The sequence below is a fragment of the Pantherophis guttatus genome, chromosome 13 (assembly GCF_059756535.1).
Source record: "Pantherophis guttatus breed Tessera chromosome 13, ASM5975653v1, whole genome shotgun sequence".
Taxonomy (NCBI): Eukaryota; Metazoa; Chordata; class Lepidosauria; order Squamata; family Colubridae; genus Pantherophis; species Pantherophis guttatus.
Genome location: NC_142075.1, coordinates 2,122,101 through 2,137,019, shown reverse-complemented (window position 1 = coordinate 2,137,019; position 14,919 = coordinate 2,122,101). Strand labels below are relative to the sequence as shown.

General features: G+C 45.0%; 1 protein-coding gene and 1 long non-coding RNA gene across 4 annotated transcripts in view; one reads left to right on the top strand and one right to left on the bottom strand.

Annotated features, from left to right (window-relative positions):
• TP53BP1 (tumor protein p53 binding protein 1) overlaps positions 1 to 14,021 on the top strand; it is a 53,842-nt gene extending 39,821 nt beyond the window's left edge. For 2 of the 3 annotated variants that reach the window (XM_087877832.1, XM_087877833.1), the window contains 11 exons: positions 5,159 to 5,311; positions 6,392 to 6,639; positions 7,412 to 7,582; positions 7,661 to 8,055; positions 8,159 to 8,350; positions 8,601 to 8,783; positions 9,012 to 9,215; positions 10,919 to 11,013; positions 12,964 to 13,163; positions 13,343 to 13,488; positions 13,717 to 14,021. In XM_087877832.1, the coding sequence (XP_087733958.1) occupies positions 5,159 to 5,311; positions 6,392 to 6,639; positions 7,412 to 7,582; positions 7,661 to 8,055; positions 8,159 to 8,350; positions 8,601 to 8,783; positions 9,012 to 9,215; positions 10,919 to 11,013; positions 12,964 to 13,163; positions 13,343 to 13,488; positions 13,717 to 13,901 (2,172 nt within the window). In that variant the 3' untranslated portion in view covers positions 13,902 to 14,021. Of the gene's footprint in view, positions 1 to 5,158; positions 5,312 to 6,391; positions 6,640 to 7,411; positions 7,583 to 7,660; positions 8,056 to 8,158; positions 8,351 to 8,600; positions 8,784 to 9,011; positions 9,216 to 10,918; positions 11,014 to 12,958; positions 13,164 to 13,342; positions 13,489 to 13,716 lie in introns of all 3 variants that reach the window. The other variant, XR_015729752.1, reaches the window with a different exon arrangement.
• LOC148112130 (uncharacterized) lies at positions 7,145 to 14,903 on the bottom strand. Its single transcript, XR_015729753.1, has 2 exons — positions 14,760 to 14,903; positions 7,145 to 9,718 (listed from the first exon to the last, which is right to left on the bottom strand). It is a non-coding gene; the product is annotated as an uncharacterized LOC148112130 (long non-coding RNA).
• Between the last annotated feature and the right edge of the window lie 16 nt (positions 14,904 to 14,919).

The window sequence follows — 14,919 nt, the reverse complement described above, 5'->3', positions numbered from 1 at the left end:
AAAAAACATCTTTAATCCCTTCTCCATTATTTGTGAATAATGTTTCTCTTTTACAATTCTTTGACCTAATGTCCATCTCTTCTTTTTTCCCCCTACCTTTCCATTTTAATACTAAGGGACTATGATCCGCCCAGGTGTTCGGCATGATATCCATCTCTTCCAGATTATTGATCAATTCTGGATTCATCCAAGCTATGTCTATGCGGGACCATGAGTTATGTAGATGAGAGAAGAAAGTGTATTGTCTTTTCTGTATATTTAATTGTGTCCATGCGTCATTTAGTTTAAACTCTTGCCAATTCCAAAAATGCTTGGTAATTTTCATCTTTTATTTGTTTTCTTTCACTGTTTTATAATCCAATTTATTGGATTATAAATTGGAGTCTACCACTCCATTGAAGGTCCCCTATTATACAAATATTTTCGCCCTCTAATTCCGTTAATTTCCTGTGTAATTAATTATAAAAATTTTCTTGTTTTATGCTTGGTGCGTAAATTGTTACCAGCAGAATTTTCCTATAATTTGTACTTATTTCCATTATTAAAATTCTTCCGTCTTTATCACTAAATATTTTCCTAGGGTTTAATCAATCTTTTATATATACAGCAATCCCTCTTTTTTTATTCTGTGCCAATGCCGAAAATACTTCCCCTAATTTAGGACATTTTATGAGATCACTATGTTTTTCCTTAATATGTACCTCCTGGAGGCAGATGATATCCATTCTTCTGAAATCTGATTGGTTGTCATGACCTCCTGCATTTTTAGCATCGTTTCTTGTATTGCTAATAAGGTTGACTGCTTATGTTGTAAATTGACGGTAGAGCCCGCTTTTTCTCCTCCCAACATGGCTTCCGCCGACTTTGATCCTGAGGGGGAAGCTGTCATTGGAGTTATTTCCCCCCCTATTTTGACTGTGATAGTTGTGCTTGTTACTTGATATTTCTAAAAAAGTTTTTCCACAATACCATATGTATATATCCACCATATTTCTTTATTCCTCTCTTCCAATCTTTATCCTTCCATATTTCTCTTATATTCATTCCCTTTAACTGTTATAATATTCCCCAATAATCTCTTATTATACTATAATATAATCCTTAATTAAGTATATTCCAATTTCTAACAGCCAATTGTTTAGTACACTATTAGCCTTGGTGGTGCAGAAGACTAAAGCACTGTTAAGTAACACCAGCTGCCTGCAATTACTGCAAGTTCAAATCTCACCAAGCTCAAGGTTGACTCAGCCTTCCATCCTTTCGAGGTAGGTAAAATGAGGACCCGGTTTGTGGGGGCAATAAGCTGACTTTGTATAAAAAAAGAACACTGCTTTGGGGGGCGGGGGGGCAAAGCCCTACTAAGCAGGTATATACAAAAGTATGAAGGCTATTGCTTAATGCATTGTAAGCCACCCTGAGTCTCCGGAAAAGGGCGGCATATAAATCGAACCAATAATTAATTAATTAATTAATTAATTAATTAATTAATCATAACACAAATCAGTCGTAGTCAATAATTCATCAATGTATTCTTTCTTCCTAAACTTCTATTACCATTACACTTAGCAACCTTGGATATATTTCTATATCTCTATGTATACTACTCTATTCACTTACAATTAAGTGAAAGTCTATTAATATACAGAACTAAATATATAAATATGTAAATACACAAAGATTGATATAGATTAATACAAGTTATAAATATTTCAATATATGTATATGTAAATAAAAATAAGTATCTAAATATAATAAGTACAAATATAGATTATAAATACTTCAATTGCTATATAGAGATATATATATAAGGGATGTGTATATATATATATATATATATATATATATATATATATATATATATATATATATATATATATATATATATATATATATATTTTCTCAGGTTTTCGCGGGTGTTTGTATGTAGGTCTTTGGTTATTCGGGTCTTCTCCCACGTAAAATTGGAAGTGTCTTGGCGACGTTTCGACGAAGTCTCATTCGTCATCTTCAGGCTCGTGTTCTCGGCTTCGTGCTTCCAGGAGCAATGTGAGATCGCAGCTGTCTCTTCCTTTTAACTGCTAGTGGGGGTGTGAGCTGATTGGGTGGGAACTTGGCTGTGTTCTGATTGGGTGGAGGTGTGTTCTGATTGGTTAGAGGCTTGGCTGTGCTCTGATTGGATGGGGGGTTGATTGTGCTCTGATTGGATGGGTGTGTGTTCTGTTTGGGTAGGGGCTTGGTTGTGCTCAGCTTAGTCTGAGTTGTAGGTTTAGGTTTTAGGTTTAGGTTTTATTTGATTTGTATACCGCCCTACTCCCGAAGGACTCAGGGCGGTGAACAGCCAACAATAAAATACATAAATACACAAAATTTAAAAACCCGATAAAATCAAATTAAACTTTTTGGCCCAGACAGATTAAAATACCCCAATAATTTAAAAACAGATTAAAATTTACATATTTTAAAAAGGGAAGAGATCAGGCCAAGCCCGCTTGATGGAATAAAAAGGTCTTCACAGCACGGCGGAAGGAACGCAGATCCGGGATCCTCCGTATCTCCGGGGGGAGCTCATTCCAGATGGTAGGTGCCCCCACAGAGAAGGCTCTCCCCCTAGGGGCTGCCAGTCGACACTGTTTGGCTGACGGCACCCGGAGGAGTCCCTCTCTATGAGAGCGTACTGGCCGGTGGGAGGCTATTGGTGGTAGTAGGCGGTCCCGTAAATAGGGGGGGATTTGAGCTGGTGAGCTGCGTTGTTGTTGTTTGGCTTCGTGTTTGTGGCTGTGCGAGCTCTTCATGGTGGGTGTCAGTCTGCTTCATGTATGGATTGGAGGGGTTTAAAGTGGCTAATGATGCAGCTGCGGTCTGGCTTCTGGTCCTTGGTCGTGGCTCATTATCAGTGTGGGTTTGAGTCTGCTTTCTGCGTGGATGTGTGGTGGTGACATCCTGTGTGGCTCTCCTGAGTGTGGGTCTGGTTTACAGAATAATCAGAGAAGCCATCGAGATAGAAAAACGCCCACACAGCATGAACAAACGAGAAATGTTTCATCGAAACATTGCCAAGAAACCTCCAATTTTACGCGGGAGAAAACCCGAATAACCAAAGACCTATATATATATATATATATATATATATATATATATATATATATATATATATATATATATATATATATATATATATATATATATATATATATATATATTATCTTGGCTGGACTCCCTGAGTCCTCAGGGAGAAGGGCGGTATATAAATTGGAAATTAAATTAAATTAAATTAAATATATATATGGAATACTAAATGCTTTTAGTTGTTAACGGACATAAGAGTTTGTTCTTTTTTTAAGAAAAAAGAAAAGTTTTTCACCCCTTCCTTCAAGATGTCTTCTTTATTCCAAACTGCACAGTCACTTTTGTTGTCAGTAACTCAGTTTTTAATTTGTTGCCTCCAATGTATCCTTCAAACCCGGCACTTTCTCTTCTTAGTCTCCAACAACAACATCCAGAGTTATAAAGTTTATTCTGGCACCAGAAATGTAGCGAAGACGTTCCAATCCACTCCTTTGCTCCAATCACCACTATAAATTCTTTCCTTGTTTGACAGCTCTCAGTCTCCGCCATCTTGCCACTCAAGCTCCTCCTTGGAGCTTCTCTTTCAAGTATTTTAACAATCTCTGAGAGTTTCCCCTTTCTGGCACTTTTATTCTCCTCTCTCTGGTTCTTCAAGCTGCTTTCCACTATTCGCTCCTTGTATAAATCATTGGGACATCACGCCTCTGGATCCACCATTCTCATGCAGATTTCTTCCATTTGTACCTGGAGGGCTCTTCTTGCCGAACGGGCGCTTGCACTGATCCACATTCAAACTCCGAAGAAACTCCTCCACCTCGCCGATCCCTCCAGAATCCAACCTGCCAAAAAAGGCTTCAAAAACACGAAAAATCGGGTACAAACTAGCGGAGCCCTGCTAGTTTGTCCCGCTACAGCGTGATGTCACAGCCAGAAATTTCCCACAGCTCTTATAGTGATCAAGGTCACTGTTGTAATTTCCTTGAATTTTCAAGCCAGTCCTTGTAATGCTCTCTTTCCACCAGCAGATGTCTCTCTCCAATCCATAATTCTCAGATCAACAAAGTATCCAGTTTACAAAAGTATTTTAAATCCACATAGAAAATACTTTCTATCAAATTGCTTTTATCCTTTTATTGTTTTTAATTCTCCAAATTCAATTTTAAATCCAGCTGTAAAATTTCTTTTCTTGGGCTTTAACATTTTAACCTCCTCTTTGTTCTTCCTTCATACTTCAAACCTGTCAAAATTCTTTCAAATCTTCAATTTCAAATCCAAATATAAAGTTTTCTTTTGTGGGCTTTGGTACTTTAACTTCCTCTTTGTTCTTCTCCCTCCATTAAAATTCCCAAGTGCCAATTAGCCGCTCATTTCCTCGCCGGGATCTTTTAGAGGTTTTTTTTTTAATTTCCTTTTTTACCTGTGAGTTGGCCAATCACTCACCCAGTACCAGTACTCCGTCCAAACACCATTCCTGCACAAAATCTTATTCCAGTTGCCCCAGCTTCAAAGTAGTCGTTTTTAATGGCCGCTGCCTCCGCCACCAGATCGAAGAGCTGCCTCCGACCTTACGAGGAACTTGCCTGTTCTTTGGTCGTCCGAAGTGCCTCTCCTTCTTCACCATCCCTACAAGATGGTTCTGGTCCAAGACAGCAGTTTGTCTGGTTAGATTTTCGCTGGGCTCATTGGAGCCTGCTAATTTACACCCAGTCTCGCCACGATGCTTCTGGTTTCTTCATCCATGTAATTCTCATGAAGTATCCCAGAGGTAGTTTGCCAACTTCTGAAGAGAGTTTTTCATGTGTGAAAGGCTAGCCTGTAGCCTTTCAATTTCCTGGTAGGCTCCCATCTAAGTACAAGCCAACTCTGATCCTGCTTAGCTTTCTTTCAGAATTGGCCAGACTTGATACCTGCTGCTGTTGAGACTGTGTTTAGCTAAATCTAGTGAGCTTTTAGGGATAGATTAGAACTGGAAGCAAGAACAATCAGTTTACATGCAGTAGTCAATTGGTAAACTTTTCAGTCCAAACTCAACTTACTTGGTTTTGATGAAAGGATGTCTGGAAATATTTTAGATTTTCTTCTTTTTCTTCAGAAGGAGGAAGAATTTGAACTGCCCCACCCACCAGCAGGTAGAGTCCTACAGCGCCACGTGAGAACAATTCGGGAAGTGCGCACCCTCATAACACGTGTCATCACAGATGTTTACTACAGAGATGGCACCGAAGTGGAACGGCAGGTGGTTGAGGTAGGATGTTTCCAATAAGGCCCCAGTAATGCTGTGGACCCCATGGTTTCCGGCATGATCTCTTCAAGAGTGATGTCGGTCTTTTAAAGGATCCCTGAGGCAAAGGCAGTGGCAGCCATATCCAGAACTAAAGGAGGCCATGGGAGTTGTCAAAGGCTCTTCTATACTCTGCTCTCTTCAAAACTGGGACAGCCATCTTTGCTTGCAAAGTAAATTAAGTCACATTCAGATTCTAGGACCTCTGAGGGGGATAGGAGTGAAAGTGAAGGGGAGTGGGCAGAAGTAGAGTGGGCAGCCCCCCCTCCTCCCCCAATTTGCCTGAGAGCCAAAGCGAAGAGCGAAGATCCCTCCCAAGTAAAGGACTTTATTGATGGAGTTAGTTTTGCTGCCGGGGCCCAATTAATCTTTTGGCAGGCTGAGGACATAAAAATGTTTAGCAACAATATCTCTGGTATATTTTGGTCCTCTCAGCCAAGCATGTGTCTTTGAGGGTTGGCCTGTAGGCTCCATGGAAGGTCCTGAGCCCGTCAGTTGGAAAGGCCTCAAGGCCGCGTGACCTGAGGGCCTCATCCATCAAAGGGAGCGACGTTCAGACCCAGAAAGAAGGGGGGGGACCTAAAAAGAAGCCATTCCTACCCCAGCCCAGATCTACCATTTAAGATAGGAATGGATGCGAAATGTCTTCTTTCTCCAGGAGGTAAAATGTTTTTTTTATCGGTGGGATGAGAATGGAACTCGAGGCTGCTTTTGCTGGATGGTGGGAGTATCTATTATTTAAGAAGAGATTGGATGGTCATTTGTCTGGAATGGTACACGATGTCCTGCTTGAGCAGGGAGTTGGACTAGAAGTCCTCCAAGGTCGCTTCCTACTCTGTTACATTCTGTTATTTCAGAGAGATGGAAGGACAGCAGAATGTGAGCAGAGCTGTACCTTCAAAATGCCATAAAAATTCTGTTCTTGAGTACAGGAGTTCTGATAAAGATGGATGTTGGTATATGAGTGCCTGGGTGCCTAAGCAGAGGGGGCCATGAGGAGGATTGCAGTGGCCCCCTTCCCATTTGGAACCTGATCTGTTTCAGGAGCGAGAGGAGCCCCACGTGGATTGCTATGAGTGTGAGGTGGATGTCTCTCCTTCCCGCACTGGGGCCTTTTCTCTGACCTCCGGAGACCTTGGGGACCTCAGCTCCTTTTCCTCCAAGGCGTCGGGACCTCAGCACACTTCCAGTGGAGGAAGCAGTGCTCTGTCCGCCACTCGCAGCCGCACAAACTCTGCAGGCCCAAGAAGGGGCTCTCAAGACTCGGCCTTGCCTACGGCCAGGAAGCCGAGGTGGGTGGGGTCTTTAAGAGATTACCTGCCAGTTTGCGCAGAAGGCGGTTGTGCCATTCTTGGGCGTGAGAAAGTCAGTTGAGAAGTTAAATGTCAGAGTTCAGAAAACTGAGCTCTAAAACCTTGGTAGTACAGTGGTCTAAGGCACCCTGTTATTAAGCTGGTTATTAAGACCAGCTGCCTGCAATTACTGCAGGTTTGAATCTCGCCAAGGCTCAAGGTTGATTCAGCCTTCCATCCTTTCTAAGGTAGGTTAAATGAGGACCCAGTTTGTGGGGGCAATAAGCTGACTTTGTATAAATATACAAAAGAATGAAGGCTATTGCTTAGCACATTGTAAGCCGCCCTGAGTCTCCGGAGAAGGGCGGCATATAAATCAAAACCTCAAGTGTAGTTTAACTTATTCAGGACAGATGTAGATAAACAGATCTGAAGAGTCCAGATGTTTGGCAAAACTTTGTGAAGGCCAACATTTTATAGAAAGTTCCCTCCAAACTCAGTAATGAAAAAGAATATTAAATGGTACTTTATTTATTCAATTTCTTTAACCATCCATCTCAACCATTGACTTTGGACTACAAAATTTTGCCACCTTGCTTTGCAATACACTTTTCTGGAGACACTATTATGTTTTAATTTTTAGCCAGTTCCAGGGTTTTCCAAAGGGAAAAGGAGCTTTCACATCCATGATCAAAGTGTCATGAACCTGAGAGGCTTCTGATGGGGAAGCAGCAGCTGCCGGCAGGAGCTAAGCTGCCTCTTATCTCCCCAGCCCAAAGAAGGGGACCTGCTTCTGCCCAGCCCATCGTGACCATGGCAAGGCCGCAGCGGGGGACAAGGCGGAAGACCCAGGCCCCAGCAACCAGCAGTGTAGAGGCGCACCTCTTACCCCCCGTGGGCGAGGGCGAAGGGGCCGCCCTACTTCCCGATCCACCAGAGCAAGGTAGAGCAGTGGCGATGGAAGCAAAGCTTTCTCTGCAGGGCTTTGGGCCTCCCATAACCCCTCTCGCTGTTTCTGCAGGGACTCCAAAGAGGCAGATCTTTCAGCTGGCGCCTCTTTGGATGGACAGCCCAGCCTGGGTCCACATCTGGAGGGACGGGAGCAAGCTGAGCCCCCTCGGTGCCGCAGTGGCTCCCCTGAAATCCCTCTGCAGGTGCAACCGAGTGCCTCTGATGATCCAAGGCTCCCTCCCCCTGGGAGCTGCCTGGTGGGCCTCCGGGTGGTAGCCAAGTGGTCATCCAATGGCTACTTCTACTCTGGGACCATCACACAGGATGTGGGCGGGGCCAAGTACAGGCTGCTCTTTGACGATGGCTATGAATGTGACGTTCTGGCCCGAGATGTCCTCCTGTGCGACCCCCTCCCTCTGGAAACTGAGGTGACAGCGCTGTCCGAGGATGAATACTTCAGTGCAGGTAACTGCCTGCTGGTTCACAAGATGCCTGCTGCTCGGGGCGGTGGGATGAGGGGAGGGAGCAGGATTGGGGCCTCTGCCTGTTAGCTCTGCCTTTGCTGCAGGTGTGGTAAAGGGCCATCGGAAGGAGGCGGGGGAGCTGTTCTATTGCATCGAGAAGGATGGACAGCAGAAGTGGTACCGGCGGACGGCGGTTATCCTGTCTTTGGAGCAAGGAAATAGACTCCGGGAGCAGTTTGGGCTCGGCCCATGCCAGCCAGCCACTCCTCTGACCAGGGCAGCTGATATCAGCCTAGGTGTGGCTCTGAGACAGGAGCCCCACACGGGGACCACATTCCTCACTCCTGGGTGGCCAGAGTGGGAGTGGCCACAATGCAGATGAAAACCTGGCCCTCTGTGAGCTCCACTTTTGTGGAGGGCTAGAAAGATGTGGGCTGGTCACCATGGAGGATGCACCTGGGGGAGGGCTGCAGAGAGGCTGGGGCTGCCCTGTGCCGGGTGGCCTACAGAAGGTGAAGCTGACTCTGCTTTACCTGGTGGACCCAGATAACCTGGTGGAAGGAAAGCGGAAGAGACGCAGCGTTGCTTCCCCCAGCCCCTCCAGTGGCAGCACCACTCCCGTCCGCAAGAGCCCAGAGCCTCTTTCCAGCAAAAGGAAACTGGCTGCTGTCTCAGAAGAGGAGCAGTCCCCAGCCAAGCGGGGGCGGCGCCTGGCACTGTCTAAAGCAGGTGAGGCTCGCTCAGGCGATCCCGGTCTCAGAGGCTGCTCTCTTCTGAGCCTGGGTGGCTGCAATTCGGCTGTGCTCTCCCGGTTACTTCCTCCCACGCTCAAAAGGCAACCTGGGATGTCCCAGCTGGTGTCCCTCCGTCCCCACCAGCTCTTATGTCTTTCCCTCTTGGGTTATTTCTGGGAAGACCTGGCAAAGGGCAGGAGCTGACCTTTCTCTCTGTCTGCAGGAGCTGCGAATGACAGGGAAATAGCAAGCCCATCAGATAGTGGAAAGTACTCAGGCGATCACTTGGCACTTGATCACCGATGGGGTCCTTTGCCCCAGAACAAAACTCTTTTTTTGGGCTACGCCTTTCTTCTCTCCATGGCAAATACAACAGAGCAGCTTTCTAGTCATCAAAAGACTGCAGTGAGCAGCGAAGAAGAAGAAGGTGAGGCCATCTGGCTTGCTTGTATCAATGTATGTTGATCCTTTTGGAACACTCAAATTCTGTAGTTAATTGTAGATAATTGAGGGGATGTCTTTGATTGTTAGGTATTGCATTAAAGTTAGACTCAATCTTGCATGAGGGAAGGGATGTTGTTAATATATCACGTATTAACTCATGGGGAGAATTAAGATAATGCTGATGGCTGCATGTACAGGTCACACTAAGTTGAAACCAAACTACCATCCTCCAGTTCTCTGTGTCCCCTTGCCTGGCTTTCTTCTATCTGGAAAGTCTCTGTCTTGGTGTCCCTTTGCAAGGGCTTCCTGGGTTGGATCCACAAATTCCTCATTTTCCCTGGTCAGTTGGACAAGTTCACATCCGGCTCTTTACCTCTTCCAAGGAAAACCCCTCTCTCCTTGCAGCATGGGCAATTCTTGTGATCTTCAAGGAGAACACCAGGTATGGATTGAGGGAATGGCCTTGAGGAACAGGAGGAGGAAGTGCTGCCGAGACAACAGTCAGATAAGACACCTGATTCAGCTTGTGTCTGTCTGGGGCAGAATCCTAACTGTAACATCTCAGTGGGGGCCGGGAATGCATAGAGACTTACAAGATTCTGCTAATATAACATTAAATTAAAGTAGTATTGATCTATATGACTTTAGTTTCTAGCCTAGTCAGCCTTTAAGTGCTGATATCAATCAATTCTGATTTCGGAAGAGAGGGAAACTTCTGTTCTGCCTTTTTGTTCACTTTCTTTCAAGATGATGCAAGATGATAACAATTCAGTGAAATTTTCCTTAGTGGAGCAACATGTGGCCAAGAGCATCTCAGTCTCTTCTCAAAGGCGGGATGGGAAGATCTTGCCACAGGATGACTCCTAAGATGGGGAAGGGGAGGAGCTGGAACAAGAAGAAAAACTGGAGCTTCAGAATCTCTGGATTAAATCTCCAGGAGTGAGGGCAGTCAGGGAGGCTTCAGTGACAGAAATATAGTGAGAGATCAATGATGTTCTCCATCAATACAAGCTCAAGGGGGAGAGCCTTCTCTGTGGGGGCACCTACCATCTGGAATGAGCTCCCCCCGGAGATACGGAGGATCCCGGATCTGCGCTCCTTCCGCCGTGCTGTGAAGACCTTTTTATTCCATCAAGCGGGCTTGGCCTGATCTCTTCCCTTTTTAAATATGTAAATTTTAATCTGTTTTTAAATTATTGGGGTATTTTAATTTGTCTGGGCCAAAAAGTTTAATTTGATTTTATCGGGTTTTTTAAATTTTGTGTATTTATGTATTTTATTGTTGGCTGTTCACCGCCCTGAGTCCTTCGGGAGTAGGGCGGTATACAAATCAAATAAACTAAACTAAACTAAACTCAAAATATTAGAGACATTGAAGAAACGCTTGCTGAGAACAGGATAGCAAAATGAAGCCCCTTTTGTACAGTAAGGAAACTAGAGGCACTCAAGTCAGATGTCCAGCCAGTATTAAAAGACCCCCTGGTTGGTTATCCATTTTCTGCTGCTTCCTCTTACAGCAACCACTGTAGTCGAGTTTTGTGCACAGAGGCATGTGCGTGTGTGTGTGCGTGCCTAAGGGAAGAAAATTATTCCCATGAATTTGATAATTTGCTCTGAGGCTTTCTTGGAGGCTGGTGCTGGTTTGAAGGAGAAGTAAGAACTATCCAATATACTTCCATGTTTCAGAATTTGTGGAGAGAGTACCTTACAACAAACCCTATGCTGAACTACAACTCCAAGCAGGAGGAGGTTTCATCCTAGAGGACTTCAATGAAAGCCAGGTCAGAGTCCAGGGCAGGGGGGACGGGGGATGCCTGCTGTGAGCCAAACCTGTGGATGCAAGTGTACATCAACAAGAAAAAGTGGCCCCTCCCCACATTCTGGAATGCCTGGCGAGAAGAAGGGACTTGGTTTACATTGTTTTCAGATTGCATGAGCAGCTGGATCTTTTGGCTTCAGCAAATGATTTCTGCCTTTGGCAACCACCAGCTTTTGTAGTGGCTTCTGTACCCTCCTGTGACTTGGCAGTTTTTGTTTTCAAGGAGCCCCTTGAAATCACTTTGGTGATCACACATTACAATCCTGACTTTGTGACCGGGGGGCGGGGGTGTGGGGGGGTGAATTTTCTACATTTGCTTTGGTTTCTCGGTGGGAAAGTGAAGGGGTTTTCCCAGGCCTTGAGAATGTTGGGGGGTGGCACTGGGCTTGTTGGCTAGAAAGCCAGCAGCCCAGGTTTGAGACCCACGCATCCCGCAATGGGCTGAGTCCCGTCCTTGCCCCAGATCCTGCCCACCTAGCGGTTTGAAAGTGTGCAAATGTGCATCATGCTGGCCACATGGCTGCGGAAATGTCTTCTGATTGCTGGTTCAATGGGCTCAAAACAGAGATGAGCGTCAGCAACAACTAGCGGAGTAAAATCCGCAGGGCTCTTTTTTAGAATGCTGGAGAACTCCTGGAGAGAAGCTGTTTATTCAGTGATGAAAGGGAAGCTGGACAGGATCCAGGCTGGGATGAGCTATTTTGAGCTACTCAGCTATTTACTGAGTTAATTTGACGCATATACCCAATATTCAGTGCATTTATGACAAGCTGTATTATGTTTTGAGTGAGACGCACATGGAAGGAACATCAGTAATAATTTTTAGAACCTTAATTCAGTTGTTTAAGGTTCCATAAATAAAACCAACTGCAACCAAATAAAAGGTCCTAGGGCCAGCACAATCCAAGTTATAAGTGAGTTATCTCAGATATAAGTGTAAGGCCCAGTTAAGATCTCAGGTAATGAATGGAGCCCTCTTCTCTCTGCTCATGTTCAGTTGGGAGTGAACTGTCAAACCTCCAGCATCTATCAAACATTGCCAGATTAAGGATTTAGGTGGTGCCTTCATTGACAAATTTGAAAGCCTTTTTCTTCCCAAGCATGGTTGGGATGCAGCCTTCCTGGCTTCCAAAACCATGATTGGCCAGACCAGCATCCGCTGTACCAGTTTCAGGAAGAAAGGGATGGGGGACAGTGCTGGCCATCAGCAAGTCTTTGATTAACAGTAATTGGGGCTGGACTTTCCATTGCTAAGCAATCTGGATGTAAAGTGAGATGTGTCATGATCAGACCCCTTGGAAATAGCGGTCCTGGTGCTTCCAATTGCTCATTTATCAATTAGTGCCACCAAGGGTGATGCCAGGCAGTCACCATTTGTGACCACCTACTGGCTCCCTGTTGACTTTGCCAGCTGAAAGCTGGCAGTGAAGATCATGAATGGCCGTCCTGATTGCAGGGCATTGCAATTATGTCATTGTGGGGGTTCATCGCAACAGGAACTTTTGAGGACTGGTCTTGAGCATCTCTCATTCAGTGCTATTGAAGGGTCTGGTGTAAAAATTGGGTTTTTGTGGCTTTTCTAAAGGACAAAGTTGGGGCTATGTGGATGCTGCATGTGAATGGGAGGAAATGCAGGGCAATCATGACTCCTGTCTGGCAAGCTGGGCTTTGCTGTGGGACCAAGATTGTCTGTTCTCCAACCAAGTGGCTTGCAATTAAGGCAGGCCCAGTTTCGTTCTTGCCCTCCCTCTGGCCTGCTTGCCTGGATGAGCCTGGAGGTCTAATAGGCAAATGAAGATCCCACCTTTTTTTTTCCCACTTGCAAATCTCTGAGGCAACCTCCGTTTGTGGCTGTATCTGCCATGGAAGGATTGGCACCAATGTGACCCACCCCCCTCTTGATCCAGTGCAGCGCAGCGCAGCCTATGAGTGCCTCCTGATAGCAGACCAACACTGCCGCACCCGGAAGTATTTCCTGTGCCTTGCCCGGGGAATACCCTGTGTCTCTCACATGTGGGTCCATGACAGTTGCCTTGCCAACCAGACTCAGAACTACAAGAACTACTTGTTGCCGGCTGGCTATAGCCTAGAGGAAGAGCGGCTGCTGGAGTGGTGAGTGGCCGGCTGTGGCAGGGAGGCAGCCTGGGCCTTGTGGTGCTCAGGCCTTGGGAGAACCAGTCAACCTCAGCACAAGTGTGTGTGTGGGGGGGAGGGGGGCATTGCTCTCACAGCATGGCAGGAACATCTCTGGTGTTTAGTGCTGCCCACGGCTGCCTTGTTTTTCCTTCTAGGCATCCACGGAAAAATCCCTTCCAGAGGCTGAGGGTGCTCCTGGTGTCTGACGAATCACAAAACTTCCTGGAACTCTGGTCGGAGATTCTGATGATGGGAGGAGCCACTTCGGTTAAGCAGCAGGAATCCTCAACATGGAAGAACGGTACAGGCAGCTGCCAACTTCCCCCATAGTTGAAGGCGTATTTTGCCTCTGTGTAAGGAAGGGCTTGGCATAAAAAAAGTAACCGCCCCCTTTTCTATTCTTAAAGGATTATTAGGATCCTTTGAGAAACTGGACGAATTTCCTGCAATATCACTGTTTCATTGAAAAGTGTTAAGTGTGGGATATGAAATACTGGAAACTGACAGCCATTGTTTTCTGTTCTTACAGATGTGAGTTTAGGTGTGTTTGATGTGGTGGTGACAGACGCTTCCTGCCCAGCTGCCATGGTGCCCTGTGCCAAAGCATTACAGCTGCCAGTAGTAACCCAGGAGTGGGTGATCCAGAGCCTTATTGCTGGAGAGAGAGCTGGTTTTAAATATTTGAAGTATCAACATGATTATGTCCCCTGTTAAAGCTCCCTTTTTGTTTTGTGGTGATTCTCTAGATTTTAAACTTTTTTGTGTCGTTTGCATGGCGTGCTTGTATATAGTTTTAATGTGAACTTTTATGATAAAATAAATGGTGATTTCTTATCTTGGCCATTATTATACTATTAGTTGCATGACGGAAGAATATATCACAGTGGTGAAATCCAAAATTTTTTTACTACCAGTTCTGTGGGTGTGGCAGGGGAAAGATACTGCAAAATCTCCATTCCCACCCCACTCTGGGGCCAGCCAGAGGTGGTATTTGCCGGATTTCAGCCCTGATTTATCATCAATTACTTCCAGCTGAGGAATTCTGGGAATTGAAGTTGTTGCCAAGTTTGGAGACCCCTGCTATAAATGAATTTGTGATCACAATGCAAGAAGCTATGTTGTATGACTACAGGAAGGAAATTTAGTGTGTGTGCTCTCAGTACACAATGCGGGGCTGGGAAATTCCAAACTTAGGTCCCCTTCCTTTCTTGCAACAAAAATTCCAGACAAACCTGCTGAGTTCCAGGTTTGCAAAAAAAGGAAGTTCTGTTAAAAGCAATACAAACCAATCTAAATAAATATACTTAGAAAAAGCTGGTTTGAAGAGCCGCAAACACAAGAAGGGAGCACGTTAAGATGGGATAGCTATCAAGTTTGATTTTCTTTCTAGAATTTGTGAAACAAGAACGATTAAAAGAGCTTCTTCTACGATCTTTTCCATGCAAAGTTACAGGATGAATGTAGGTTAGAAAATCAGGCTGGGAGGAGAGACATTTCCTATCTCTGGGACATTTTCTCCCTAGTCTTTCCTTCTTGAAAAAATGAATTGCATAAAAATTCAATATCTGTCACCTTTTTCATGAAGGGCTCCAGCAGTTTTGTTAGGAAATGAAATGGCTCCTCTTATGTTTTGGGAGCAGTTTCCAGCAAAAGAGGCAGCAAATGTTGATAGTGTCTCAGCCTTGTTCAAATTGTGTCTTCAGCAGAGTTTCCCCTCTGAGCAAGAAAAGCA